At 31.5% G+C, this 13,663-nt stretch overlaps 1 protein-coding gene and 1 long non-coding RNA gene across 2 annotated transcripts; both read right to left on the reverse strand.

Moving 5' to 3' along the window:
• Positions 1–1,025: 1,025 nt before the first annotated feature.
• LOC142615449 (uncharacterized) lies at positions 1,026–3,608 on the reverse strand. Its single transcript, XR_012840759.1, has 3 exons — positions 3,489–3,608; positions 1,701–1,821; positions 1,026–1,615 (listed from the first exon to the last, which is right to left on the reverse strand). It is a non-coding gene; the product is annotated as an uncharacterized LOC142615449 (long non-coding RNA).
• A 503-nt stretch (positions 3,609–4,111) lies between these two features.
• LOC142615448 (uncharacterized) lies at positions 4,112–8,425 on the reverse strand. Its single transcript, XM_075788189.1, has 3 exons — positions 5,781–8,425; positions 4,672–5,144; positions 4,112–4,357 (listed from the first exon to the last, which is right to left on the reverse strand). The coding sequence occupies exons 1-3, from the start codon at positions 8,413–8,415 to the stop codon at positions 4,331–4,333; spliced, it is 3,135 nt and encodes a 1,044-aa protein (XP_075644304.1). The 5' UTR covers positions 8,416–8,425; the 3' UTR covers positions 4,112–4,330.
• Between the last annotated feature and the right edge of the window lie 5,238 nt (positions 8,426–13,663).

Genomic DNA, 13,663 nt, shown 5'->3' on the forward strand with positions numbered 1-13,663 from the left:
AAGTAGAGGAGACACCTAGGCTACATGGATAGACCACAAAGTTGAAGACCAAAATGAATTTGGTGAAAGTTGTGAAACAATTGATGCCTTATAAGTTGTAACTTAACAAATTTTATCCCAGAGTGATGATGCCTTCAATGTTCTCTATGTGTGTTTAATTTGTTATCCTTACTAGGCACATTATTACTAGAGGCATAATAGGGTAAAAAACAAAAGAAAGAAAGAAATAGGGAACAAACATACAATAACAAAACTCAATACTAAGATTAACAGCTTTGATCTAATAATTGATTGATGTGCGCCTACTCATACCCAACATTTAAAATGAAATTTTACCAAATAAAGAAGCAGATCTGCAGGACCAAAGTGATTGCAAAAGTATTTTAAAAACATAGCCAAGTCAAGGATAGAGACTTTAGAGATAAAAGCTATTTAAAAATCAAATAGATGAACCACAATACAATGAAAAGTCAAATTCCCAAATTTTGATGGTAATTTTACCAATGCAGATTGAATTCAAACTTTGTAATTCAAGAATAATATCAATACAAATTAATTGAATTTCAAATTCATATTCACGTCTTTGTATAGTTTATTTATAACTGCCAAAAATGTTAAAAGGTTTTCCCAAATTGCAGAAGTTTGTCAGAGTTAACAAATTTCATATACCTTGGGGAAACCCTTACTTGGTTCTTATTATCAAACACTTAGAGGAATCTAATTCTTTTAAATTCAATCAAAGAATTAGACAAACAAACAAAAAGAAAAGGACGATATAGTACTTGTTTCCAAAGTTTTCAAGGGCTTTAGCTGATTCCTCATACTTATACTCCATCTCCACCTCCACCTTTACCTCTACTTTGTCCACCAATCCTGTACTTTCTAAAATGCCAAAATACCCCAACGACAAATAAATAGAATAATGAACGAATATAGATTCCATAAATAAAACTATCTGCATTAGACAAATAGTGCAATACATGTATTAGTAGTAAAGTATACACGCCTTTATGGCAAACACCGTTTAGAATTTAAATATACACATAGCACCAACTATTCCTTCGTCACTTATTTTGTAAGGTCAGCTATGTATTCTCAACAAAAAACTAAACACCTTCTAATGGTGATTACATTATTGTAAGAAAAGTTAAAATAATTTGTAACATAAGCTTCAACAGATTAAAGGACTCTTTGTTTCCTCTTCCTCTTTTGTCGATCTGCAATAGGTGTGAGCTGTACATCACTTGCATCATCTAGTCTTTGTAATTTAATAGGATTATCATCTTCTTCACTTGGTAACTTGTTGACAGAATCATTTGTATCATCACTCATATAAAATCGTTAAAAGAATATGGTGTAAATTGTATTATGATATGAATAAGTAACATTAAAAATATCTAATTTTATTATTTAAATTTAATATAAAAGTACTCACATCAGTTATTTTATCAAGTTTAACAGAATTGTCAGTCTCTAAAACAGGATCAAAAAGTTTCTTTACATTGTAGATCTCCCATCCTTGTATGAGGTTATAGTCATTGAGTTCCAATTGGAAGAGAAATGTTTTCCCAATAAGGTTTGCTATTTGCATAGGCAGGTCAAACTCTTTAGGTACCTTAAAGAAATAGTAGTTCATAAACTGTAAGTTCAATTATACTAAAGAATATATTAAGTACTATTTGTGAATTTCGAATTGTCACCTGTGAACATTTATTTATAAGTTCATTTGCTGACATGTGGAGTAATTTTTCAGCCGTAGAATCAAATAAAATGAATGTTGCCATTCCTATGTCATCTTCAACTTTCAGTTCAATTCTGTACCTGAAAGAAGGCATGGTAGATATAATTTTAAATTTTAAAATTTTCTCCCTTTTCTTTATATATATTTATACTTTTATATTATACATATCTTGGGATTGGGAAGCCTGCCAGTTTGTTACAACGATCACACCACACATATTCATCTCTTGGTTTAACCTTTCTACGACATATTTTGCATGACATAAAGTATCAACCAAAAGCTGTTTCAATTTTTGTAATCTTTGCATGGCAGGTGAAGATACAAAATTCATGCGCGTTTGATCTTTTAACCATAATTGGCAAAACCTCACAAACCATGATAGTCCTTATTGACTGACAATGGCAGTTCTGTATCTCTTCTCTTGAGCATCTTACACATGTTTTATGGAGACGTATTGTCAATTTCAAGCTTAATGAGTCTCTCTCTCTGTTAGATGAATATATTTCATTACACAACAAATACTTAAAACACCTAATAAACACTACTAAGTTCGATTTTTTGCCTAAAAAAAACTTTTTTCGCTTTAGTATTAACTGAGATGATGATAGTAACAAAACTTTTTCAAAAAAAAAAGAGAGTAAAGAACTAAGCATTGAAAATATCAATATGAATACCCGGCTACTGCATTATTTGAAAAAAGAAAAGAAGAAAAAAGACCGTTTAGTGCATTAAATTAAATACCTTGGAAACAAAGATCTACCAAGCAGCTATCTAAATTTGAATGCTTGAAACAAGTGAAACATTTTATCCAATTCTGAAATAGATAAAGTCACAGACACATCTGACTGAGGTTTTCAAAACTTGGACCATACAAATACTTGAAAGTTGAAAGTAACGATGACAAACTGCACTTTGACCGCTAGGCTTTTATAAAAAAAAAAAAATTTGAAAAGAACAACAATCCATCCTTGCATTATTTCTATATCAATTGAAAATCTGGCAATAGAAATCAATTCTACTGATTAAGTATATTGGCTATTTTGCAGAACTGACATCTGAGCCTCTTCATCCTTTAATATAGACAGCAAAGACTTGGCCAAACATATCTTTTTCCGGTCGTTGGGTACAAACATAATATTTTTCATATCATCACAACTTATGATTGATACATAACAAAAAGTAGTCGATGACCAATAGCAACTAAAACCGAGAGGCACAAACCATGAAGTGGCTATAAACTAATGCAAGAGTAAGGCATTTTGTCAAAGACAGGGTGTGCACAAAATTTCAATGTCTTAGTTATTAACGTTTGTTATTATTAAAATTAAAAAAAAAAAGAAGAAAAGAATTAAAACAGAAATACACAACCTATTGACAAATTGAACAGTTCCTGTAATGCAACAAATAACACAACAAACAGGCAGAACAAACAAATTGAAGAGTATTAAATATATGAAACTACATAACTAATTAAATTCTGCCGTGAATAATATAAAGCCAGAAACCCAACTCTTCCATGGCTTTTATATTTCTCACCAACATGTCTAACATTTATTTTTATATCACCAAAGCAAACGTGGTGTAATTTGGAAAATTGACTAATATTGTCTACATCAAAACATACAATGGAAAAACAATATTTCTATCAAATTAGTGGAAGTAACTAAAAAGATAGTAGCGTGACAGTGAAGAAGAGATTGAGCAATAGCAATAGCGTGACAGTAAACAATGAAAGAAATCAATTTACCGTAGTGATTTGCTGGCAGACTGGTGGTGCAAGGCTACTTTGGTCTTTCTCCTCAACCTTCGTTGGGTTTCTTCTCACAGAGGGAAAAGAGAAAGCAGAAAACAGAAAAATGAAAAGAAGAAACAAAAAGTCAACAATGTATATTAACAATAATAAGTAGTTACCCACTGAAATGGTGTGGGTTTACAAGAATTAGACCAATTTTTGGTGAACGTGTGTGGATGAGGGTTTAAAAAATTAGTGGGCCTAATTGTTTTTTTTTTGGTTTTTTTTTTTTTTTTTTCCTAAAAAGGCCTACTTGGTAATTTATCACGATTTTTAATTTTTTTTTTTTAATCCTGTAACTACGGCCCAACAGCAATACAGTTGAACACCAAGTGTAAAAGTCACAACTATTCGGTTTTTAAATATAGGCATGTGGCAGAAATTTGTGGTGTAATGAGACGCAATCAACAAAAAGTCAATCGTTTCAGCTATTAGTTATTATATAAATATATAGATTAAACGAAACATCCATTTTTATTTGTGTACTAAAATAATGTTGCATAAAGCATCTAAATTTCTAAACTAACATGGCATCTTTGAGACATTCCCTTCCTGTAAAGACTTTTAGGAATTGAATTGATTATTAATACAAACACATAATCACACATTACAGTAGTAGAATCCAGCACAGTAAATGAAGACGACTCTTACATATGAAGAGAGAGAAAATCATGATTCCTACACTAGAAGAGAAAGAAGATCTTCCATTGATCATTTCAACAAGGGATATTAAACTAGCTTGAAATTAAGATCACGACTCCTAATCCCTTGCATAATCCAAGCATTATTAAGGACATTTAATCTCTTCTACTTGTTCCAGGCCTCTGCAATTCACAAAAAAGTTTGTTAGCTCACCATTCTATACCTTGATAACATAAAAAACAATAACTATTACATGGTTACAAGGTCGTGGGTATTAATAAGATGACAATTTATGTTTAGCAATTTGACCACGAGTGAGAATTGAAAATCTAATTTTAAAATTAGCTATGACAATCTACTCAAGATTAATAAAAAGGTAAACATAAAGTCTCCGTGCTTTTTGAAAAGAAGTATTTGGGAATTGAATGAAATCAAAGAAAGTGACTAGGACACACTACTTAGAGTAGTCTTATAATCAAAACGAAAAATTTCTTACTTGAGCTTTACTTGGTCTACCTCTGCGGATCCCCAAACCAACAAATGTACTTTTTATCAATTGTAGTTCCTTAATGACTTCCTCCATACTGATTCTCTCTTTTGGAGATTCCAATGAACATAAGATTCCAATATTAAGGATTGAGAGTAAGCATTTTCGCATGTCAACATCAATATGCCTAGAGTCCTCAATATTATTAGCTTCTTCTACAATTTCATTGTCATTGTCATCTTCTTTTGTTGCCATCATTGCTGCAGTTGCTACTCCCATTTCTTCAACTTCTCTTGGCAAAAGCAGTGGGTCAACAACTTGAATAAGCCTTTTTGGTAAGGTCATTTTAACAAAGTTATGGAGATCAAGACCATCTTTAAACATATCATCAGTGGGTCTCCTTCCTGTAAACATTTCCAATACAAGGATCCCATAACTATATACATCCCCCTCAGTTGATGCCTCACCACCCATGCCATACTCTACAACTCGTGAAATGGAGAGAAATTAAGCAATATTCTATCTATTACAAAAATATGGATTTAGGGGCTACAGAATGCAAAGTCAAGAAAATAAAACACATCATTATTAAAAAAAATAATGACGTATGCTATTACTTTTGAAATTAAAGGAAACAATACTAACTTTATCCAGAGGATCCAAATCACTTTTTCCCCCCTTTTGTTGATTTATTTTGATTAAGAAAATATACCTATATAAAGAAGGTACAAAATTTAGTCAAAGAATATCAAATTTAACATTTCTCAAAGTTTAAAACATATTTGAATGTTATTTTTGAATTAAAATTTGCAGTTTTACTATAAAAAATAAAAATAAAAATAAAAATAAAAAAAGATTAATTAGGTGCTTGCATGGTACAAACGTGAACATGTTTTAACTTCTAAAAGAAAAACAAATATTAAGCGAGAGTTACTTAGCAAATGAATAAATAAAAATTACTAAAGAGAGTTTATGTTAATATGCTAATTATGTGTACACCCATGCGAATATGTTGATGATACGAAAATTAAAAAGCATGTATGACAAGAAAATCAAGGAGTTAAAAATAAATACATTAGAATACGTAAGGATTTAAAACAAAAGAAGAAAGATAATACCTGGAGCAGCATAACTAATAGATCCCTTTAATCCAATTGTGCTAGTACACTTTTGGGAAGAGTCATTCGAAGTTGTGAGGAGCCTTGATAAACCAAAATCACTTACATGAGCAATCATATCACTATCAAGAAGAATATTGCTTGGCTTTAAATCACAATGAATGATTTTTTGCTCACAGTGATTGTGAAGATAATTTAAAGCAAATGCCACGTCAATTGCAATAATTAGCCTTTGAAGAACGCTCAAATTTTTTGATTGATTGTCGCAATTTTCCATCGGATGCAGCCACAAGTCCAAGCTCCCATTTGTCATGAATTCAAAAACTAGAGCTTTGAAATCATTGCCATTATAATTTATACTGGAGCAACATGTTAAGATCTTTATAAGATTTCGATGCCGAACGTTTCTTAATACATTGCATTCTGCCATAAAACTCTTCGAAGCATATTTGTTTTGAAGGTTAAGAACCTTTACAGCAACTAACCTTTCTTCTTGGTCAAGAACACCTTTATATACTGATCCAAAACTACCAGATCCAATCAAATTGCTGGGAGAAAATCCATTAGTCGCTTGATGGAGCATTTTGTATGAAATTGTTGGAAGGAGTTCCATCTTTGAGTCTATTGAAGATGGTTTCTTTTTTGATCTTTTCCTCCAATAAAGTGCAAGAAAGGATGCAACTAGAAAGATACATACAACCACACAAATAATTGTGATTTTTACTCCAAAAGTAAAGGACTTTCTTGATTTTGTAACGGTGTGACATGTTGTCAATTGCAATTGTGGAATGCCCCCACAAAGTTTATTGTTTCCAACAACTGATATTGCATTTACATTTCTGAAAACTCCTTCTGTTGGTAGCTCACCCTCAATATCATTGAATGAAAGGTTCAAATATTTCAAAAATAAAAGTTTCTCTAGGCCCTTTGGAATTAACCCTGACAAGTTGTTTCGTGAAAGATCTAAATGTTCAAGGCCTTTTAAGGAAGCCATGGACGAAGGTATGACCCCTTCAAAGGAATTGCCTTGCAAGTATAAGTGATCTAATTTGAAGCAACTTCCAATTGTCTCAGGAATTTTACCAGATAAATGGTTTTTAGAGACATCAAGTGAATATATATTTTTCAAATTGCCTACTTGAACTGGTAATTTGCCACTGAATAAGTTGTGTGACAAATTGAGTAATAGTGACAAGGAATAAAGATCAAAAACTTGCCAGGGTATGACTCCACTAAGGTAATTTTGTGAAACATCTAAACTTTCCAAATTTTGGCAATTACCAATGCTTGAAGGTATGCTTCCCTCCAATTTGTTTTCAGACAAATAGAGTTGAATCAATTGAGTGAGATTCCCTAAGTTGTTTGGGATTTTTCCTGAAAAATTGTTTCCTGATAAAGAAAATATTTGCATCATCGGAAACTTCCCAATATAACTAGGTATCACACCTGTGAAAAGATTCATATCCATATACAAGACAATTAAGTTCATAAGATTCTCCAATGTTTCAGGAATAGTTCCAGACATTTGATTGTCTTCAACATATAACGAATTGAGTTGTGTTGACAAGTTTCCTATAGAATTGGGCAAAACACCTTCAAATTGGTTTCCACCTAAAACCAGCTCTTCCAATTTGCTACAATTTCTTAGAGATGTTAAAAAGTCTAAATCCCTTCCTAGGTTATTTAAACCTAGAGATAGTACTACAAGATCTTGTAGATTTCCCAGATTAGTTGGAACTGAACCCAAGAAGTTGTTATATGCAATTTCAAATATTTGAAGTTGGGATGCATTGCATATAGAAATAGGAATTGGCCCAAAAAATTTATTAATACTTATCTCAAATAATTTGAGATTAGGGAGAGTGAGGCCTATGTTTGTGGGAAGAGTACCGCTAAGTTGGTTGTCTGCAATTAGCAATATGCAGATAGATGATATATTGTAGAGAGGGGAAGGGATTGTACCGTTCAACTTATTGGCTCCAATGGCGAAAGTTGATAAGCTTTTCAAATGGCCAAAGCTCTCTGGAATATTTCCCTCTAAATTATTATAAGTTGCTGAAAAATATTCAAGAAACGTAAGATTTCCCAAGAAAGGTGGGATTTCTCCTGTCAAATTGTTAGACGTGACCCAAAGAACTAAAAGCTTGGTTAAAGAACCAAGCTCCATAGGGATTTTCCCAATAAGTTTGTTCCACCTTATGCTCATTATCCTGAGTTCAGAGATGTTGCTCAAGCTAGCTGGAATTTCTCCACCCAATGTGTTATTTGAAAGATTGAGATGTCGTAGTCGGAGCAAATGACCAACTTCTTTTGGAATTTCACCATAAAAGCTGTTGTTTTGGAGGTTGATAGCTCTAAGAAAGGTAAGGTTTCCAATGTAAGGTGTAATGGTACCATGCAATTTACGCCCTTCTAGTTCTAGGGCTGTGACTCTTTGATGGCGACGGCCGCACGTAATTCCATGCCAGTTGCAGAACTGGATAGAATCATTCCATGAGGTCAAGATTCCATATGGGTCATTAGCAATGGATTCTTTAAATTTGAGCAAAGCCAAACGATCAGTCTCGTTTGTTGGAGTGGCAGAAGAAGTGGCAGGTTGCAAGCATAGTAGGGTTATAGTAAAGAGTAGAATCATATGAAGGTGGGTAGAGCTTAATAATGCAGGAAAATTGGGATTGTGAAGCTTCATTGGTTTGGGCAAGCAGGAAAGAAAGCTGGTGTGAAATTTGAGTACGAGGCAGAGCTGGATACGCGAGTTTGTATTATATATAGGCTCATTTAGTTATGTTATTGTAGTAAATTGCAAAGAAAGTTTTCAATTGAAGAAAACAAACCTGAGTTGACGTGGGTGGAGCAGCCACTACTGTCAACAAAGGCCTCGGAGTCAACACTTCGTACCATCGCACAGGCAATGCCACATTCAACTTTGATAATGTTTGTAATTATCATTTATAATTACACGCTTGAAGTCTGGTTCTCAACATCAACAAGGGGCCTAAGTCTTTTCGTTATATTTTTGTTACTTTAAATTTTTTTTATTTAAACATTTTTTATTATTGTATTTAAATAAAATTGCCGAGGGATATATATATATATATATATGGACAAATTACAACTTATATACCTGTGGTTTGGCCGAAATTTAAGTTACCCACTTGAGATTTAAAATTTGACACTTTACCCACTTAAGGTTTGACTGAAATTTAAACTGTTTACCTGGGACTTGAAATCTCATGATAAACGTGTTTTGCTGAATCGTTTTTAATCTTGTATTTTTATGTTTTTTTTTTTTGTGTTTTTGGAGTAGAAAGATATAAAAGTGGAGCAAAATTACATATTTAACCATGTTTTTAACAGAAATATGTTAAGGAACTCTAATTGAACTAACCACAGTAGGGCAAAGTATCAAATTTCAAATTACAGGTAGATAACTTAAATTTCGGCCAAATCATAGGTGGGTAAATTGTAATTTTCTCTCTCTCTCTCTCTCTCTCTCTCTCTCTCTCTCTCTCTCTCTCTCTCTCTCTCTCTCTCTCTCTCTCTCTCTCTCTCTCTATATATATATATATATATATAGATCGAGGCTGATATTAGTTACTGAACAAAGTTATACACATATACAGTACTAAGAAATCTATTAAGTAATACTACCATACATTCATGGTAACTATAATATGATGAATTTTCCAATAGGAAATAGAATGCACTGAACTTGATCGATGTTGATGAATTACTTTCACATTATTCATCGATAGACATGAACTCCTCCATTCCGTGGACATAATATTTTGAATAAATAAAGGTTATGTTATGTCTCAATGCAGTATCCATCTTTGAAAGTTGCAATTGTAATAATCCGTATCAATTGTAAGAAAACACCATATTTTTACACAGAGTAGAGGTGCACGCACTGTGCACATACTAGCTACAAGCCACTAAATTTATATGTATGAATTTTTTTTTTTTTTTGATAAAACAGAAATACTTATTAGAACAAGCACGAATATAGTAATATTAGTGTATGTGAACTGATTGCAAGCATTATGTTAAATTTAAAAGGAAATAGAATTTACTACAGACCATTTTACTGATGGCCACACTAATATTGCGTATTTATTTATTTATTTATTTTTAATACAAACTAGTAAGTTACTCATGCGACTTATGGATAATATTGTAATATTTTATGTAAGATGGTTTTGGAAAATATTTTATATGTATTACAGCATAATTTTTATAAAACTTTATTACTAATGAGTTCATCATAAAATGAAAAAATTATAATTGCACACACATATCCATTATAATTATTCAATTGAAGTAATGAGAAATAATTTAAAAAAAAAAACAAAAACAAAAAATTTGGAGGACTATTATAGAATAAAAGTTTATATAGAATGTGTCTTTCTCTTTCTCTTTAATTCTCAAACAAAATACATATTTCAAATACCCACAATCAATCACATCATTTACAAAATTCACAAATCCACAATATTCAACCTTAACTTCAAAATTGTAATTGTCATTGTCACTCAATATAAAATGCAAGCTCCCTTTCCTTGGTTGTAGCCAACTCATACATGTTAGGATTAGATGAAACAATAATGTTAGAGCTAGGTAGGTGTTGTCGAAATATTGAAGGTAAATAACATCGCTTTTTGTCTGTGTATTTGACATGAGATGGCATGAATGGTTATGGATAAGCATATACAAAGGGGTAGAAGTGCAAGAGTTGAAAATTGTTAATTAAAATGCGAAGAGTTTTGTGTGTATGTGTGGGGTATGAAAAGTTTTGAAATATTGAACCAAATGATATAAACAATATATATTTTTAAATTAGAAAAGTCTTAAAACATTGAACCAGATGAAACAAAAAGTCAATATTTAATTTGTTCTTATCTCTGATGTGGCACTTGAGAATATTCAACTCTCTTTGCATAGAATGTGCCACTTGACAAAACCTCATACTTTCCCATATGAGGTCTTTAATTATATATATATATATATATATATATATATATATATATATATATATATATATAGCCAAAGCTGAGTAAAAATTCAATTAGATTTCAAATTGGAATGTAATTAGAGTTTAATTTTGCGCCACGTGTCTCATCTAATCCAAGTTTTTAAATTTTGTTTGCCAGGTGAGTTAATTCAATGTAGAAAATGAGAAATTCAATATAAATAAACTAGGTAAAACCTAATCATATGTCTAACTCTATATATAAAATTAGAGGAAGGGAGAGTTTGACTGATTTTATATTTATAAGCCATTTTTTTGTGTAACTTATTTAACTGAACTATTTTATCCCTTATCTTTTTTATTTTATTCTAATTTTTCTTTTAACTATTTGTCAAAATATTATTTTGTCCTTAATTTTTGTTAATTGAGTAGTCAATTTGAAGTAAATAATAAGGGTAATTTTGAAAATACGAAAAACTGAGCACAAATATACATATGTAAGAACTAATTAAAAAGAAAAATAAAACAAAATTAGATGGCCAAGTTGAAATGCAATAATATTTGCATCTGCCTCTGGGATGCAAAGCTAATAACAAAATCCTTTCATTTCCTCAAATCTAAACAAGTTTGAACTTCTTACCACGAAGTTAGATTTAGAGAAAGCATATAATCAGATAAAATGGAATTCCCCTCAAAACATATTTTGAAAATAGCTCATGCACTCAGTTATGCAATACACACTTTCTATGTTTCTCCACAATATCAAGCATGTTCTAAATCAAGAGAGAGATATTATAATTCATGTAATCCTTAAGAAAAAATAAAACTAGACACAAAATAAAATATTTTTGTCTTTTCAAAATTTTTCAATGTTTTTCAATTTTTTTTAATAATCAAAACAACATAAGAAAATAAAAAAATAAAAAACTGAAAGAAAACATGTCCACAAATAATAAAAAGAATTAAATCAAGGACAAGTAAACAACACTCACCTTAGTAAATCTTTTCTCACCCATATAGCATGCATCTTTGGCTTTGTATGTGAAAAACTATGAGAACCAGAGTGTATTTGAGGGATTACAAATTCTAAGAGAAACTGAAATCTTGCAATTTCCTTTCACAAGGCAACAAGCTTAAATTTTTCAAAAACATATCAAATAGTTTATCATGACTTATGGCAAAAGAAATATCATCACATATCCTAGATTGAAACACAAAATGCTTAAATTTCAATTTATGACAGTTAAGACGAATGTGATTGCTAATACCACAAAAGTGATAGACAGGAACAAATTTAGGAACATCAATATTTCTAACAGTAGATCTAATCTCAGATTTTGGTTTTTTTCTCAACAAAGGACAATTTGGTCTAATATGACCAATGACACCACAAAGGTGACAGGTAGGCACAAAAATAGATTTCTTATGCACTCTAGCAGGAGGCTTAAACATAGGTTTAGAAATTTTAGCGTCTATATCAGAACTTTTTCCTTTGTCTAACCTAGCAAAATAAGCTTTTTCTTTATGATTCCTCTTGAAAGAAGGAATATAAACTTTGTAAGCTTTGGGCTAAAGAGAAATAGAAACAAATTTGTCAACAACAGCAGGCTTGGTACTAGTCAAATTTTCAAGTTTAGCTTTAGACTTAGCTAACTCTTGTTCCAAGCTTTTCATCTTTTCATTTTGAAAGGAAAATTGATTTCTTAATAATTCATTCTTTTTATTGGATTCATCTAATCTCAGGATCAATTCCTCTTTTTCAAGATTAGCCAATTTTAACTCTTCCTTGAATTTCTTAGCAATTTTCACAAATTTAAATAATTCTTTACGAAGAGTTTCATAGGCATTAATAAGATCAACAGAAACAATAGCATCTTCTTTATTCAAATTTTCACACTCAAAATTAACCATGACAGCAAGGATCAAGGATCTCACTCAAGACGCTAATCCAATCAGAAAGACACTTGTTTATTTGTTTAGACCCCTTAAAACAGATTGTTTAACCTAATTAATTAACCAAATTGATTATTAGGTTTATTATTCAAATCTAGGTCAAACGATAAAAGATCATATTATGCACAAGCGGAAAAGTAAAGAACACAAAGATATGATCACCCAAGAAAACCAATGAAACCAATTGTTTCAAGGTAAAAACCTGGGGAGGATTTTACCTAACTATTCTCAAGGTAAACAAATCCACTAATGGAGAATTGAAGTTTTTACAAAAGATTCAACCTCTGGTAGTAACTTACTGACACGACCACATGCAAGTTTCAAATCCACGGACTCTTCTCTCTTGGATTTTTTGAAACACAAGCTCCCATGCTTATGACTTTGAGATCCCACTCAAAGGTTTAGCAATGCAAACTCTTCAGTTTGTGACTCCAAGACCATCCTTGAAGGTTTAAATCTCTAGCACCTTTGATGACTAGTGATAGCAGCAACTTCCACAACACCGAATCTTGAGATTCTTCAAGAAACATTGCCAATAGAAGATATGAGAGAGGTTTGGGTACAAAAACCTAGATATACAAAAGAAGGCATAAGAAGCACTCTTCTTTCTAAAAATCACTTAAAAATGTGCGTAGGATTTCCTTTACATACTAGAAGTGTTTCACTTTAAACCCTAAACGTATAAGCAAAGTTTGGGCTAAAATAGAATTTTGTAGAAATTTCATGTCTACAACTTGCAATCGGTCAAACTTGTTTCTCGATTGGTCGAACCAGACAGATTTCAAATTCTTCTTTTTGCAACTTGTATGTTCTTGAATCTTGACCTGTATCAACTTGAGCATTGTCTAATCAAACCTATAAACTTAGGAATCTATATTTTTGGACAAGTTTGTGTTCATAGTTTGCCAATTGTTCTAAACTTTTAGAATCTAACACTTCCCTCTAAGGTGGAACGCTCCCC

This window comes from Castanea sativa, chromosome 11, assembly GCF_040712315.1.
Source record: "Castanea sativa cultivar Marrone di Chiusa Pesio chromosome 11, ASM4071231v1".
NCBI lineage: Eukaryota > Viridiplantae > Streptophyta > Magnoliopsida > Fagales > Fagaceae > Castanea > Castanea sativa.

Bases quoted from the DNA above. Each gene is read 5' to 3' on its own strand.
- LOC142615448 (XM_075788189.1), bottom strand. From the start codon at position 8,415: ATGATTCTACTCTTTACTATAACCCTACTATGCTTGCAACCTGCCACT. The intron at 5,145-5,780 runs GTATTATCTTTC...CACGAGTTGTAG, and splicing joins TATTAGTTATGCTGCTCCAG to AGTATGGCATGGGTGGTGAG. The intron at 4,358-4,671 runs GTAAGAAATTTT...TGTGAATTGCAG, and splicing joins GTAGACCAAGTAAAGCTCAA to AGGCCTGGAACAAGTAGAAG.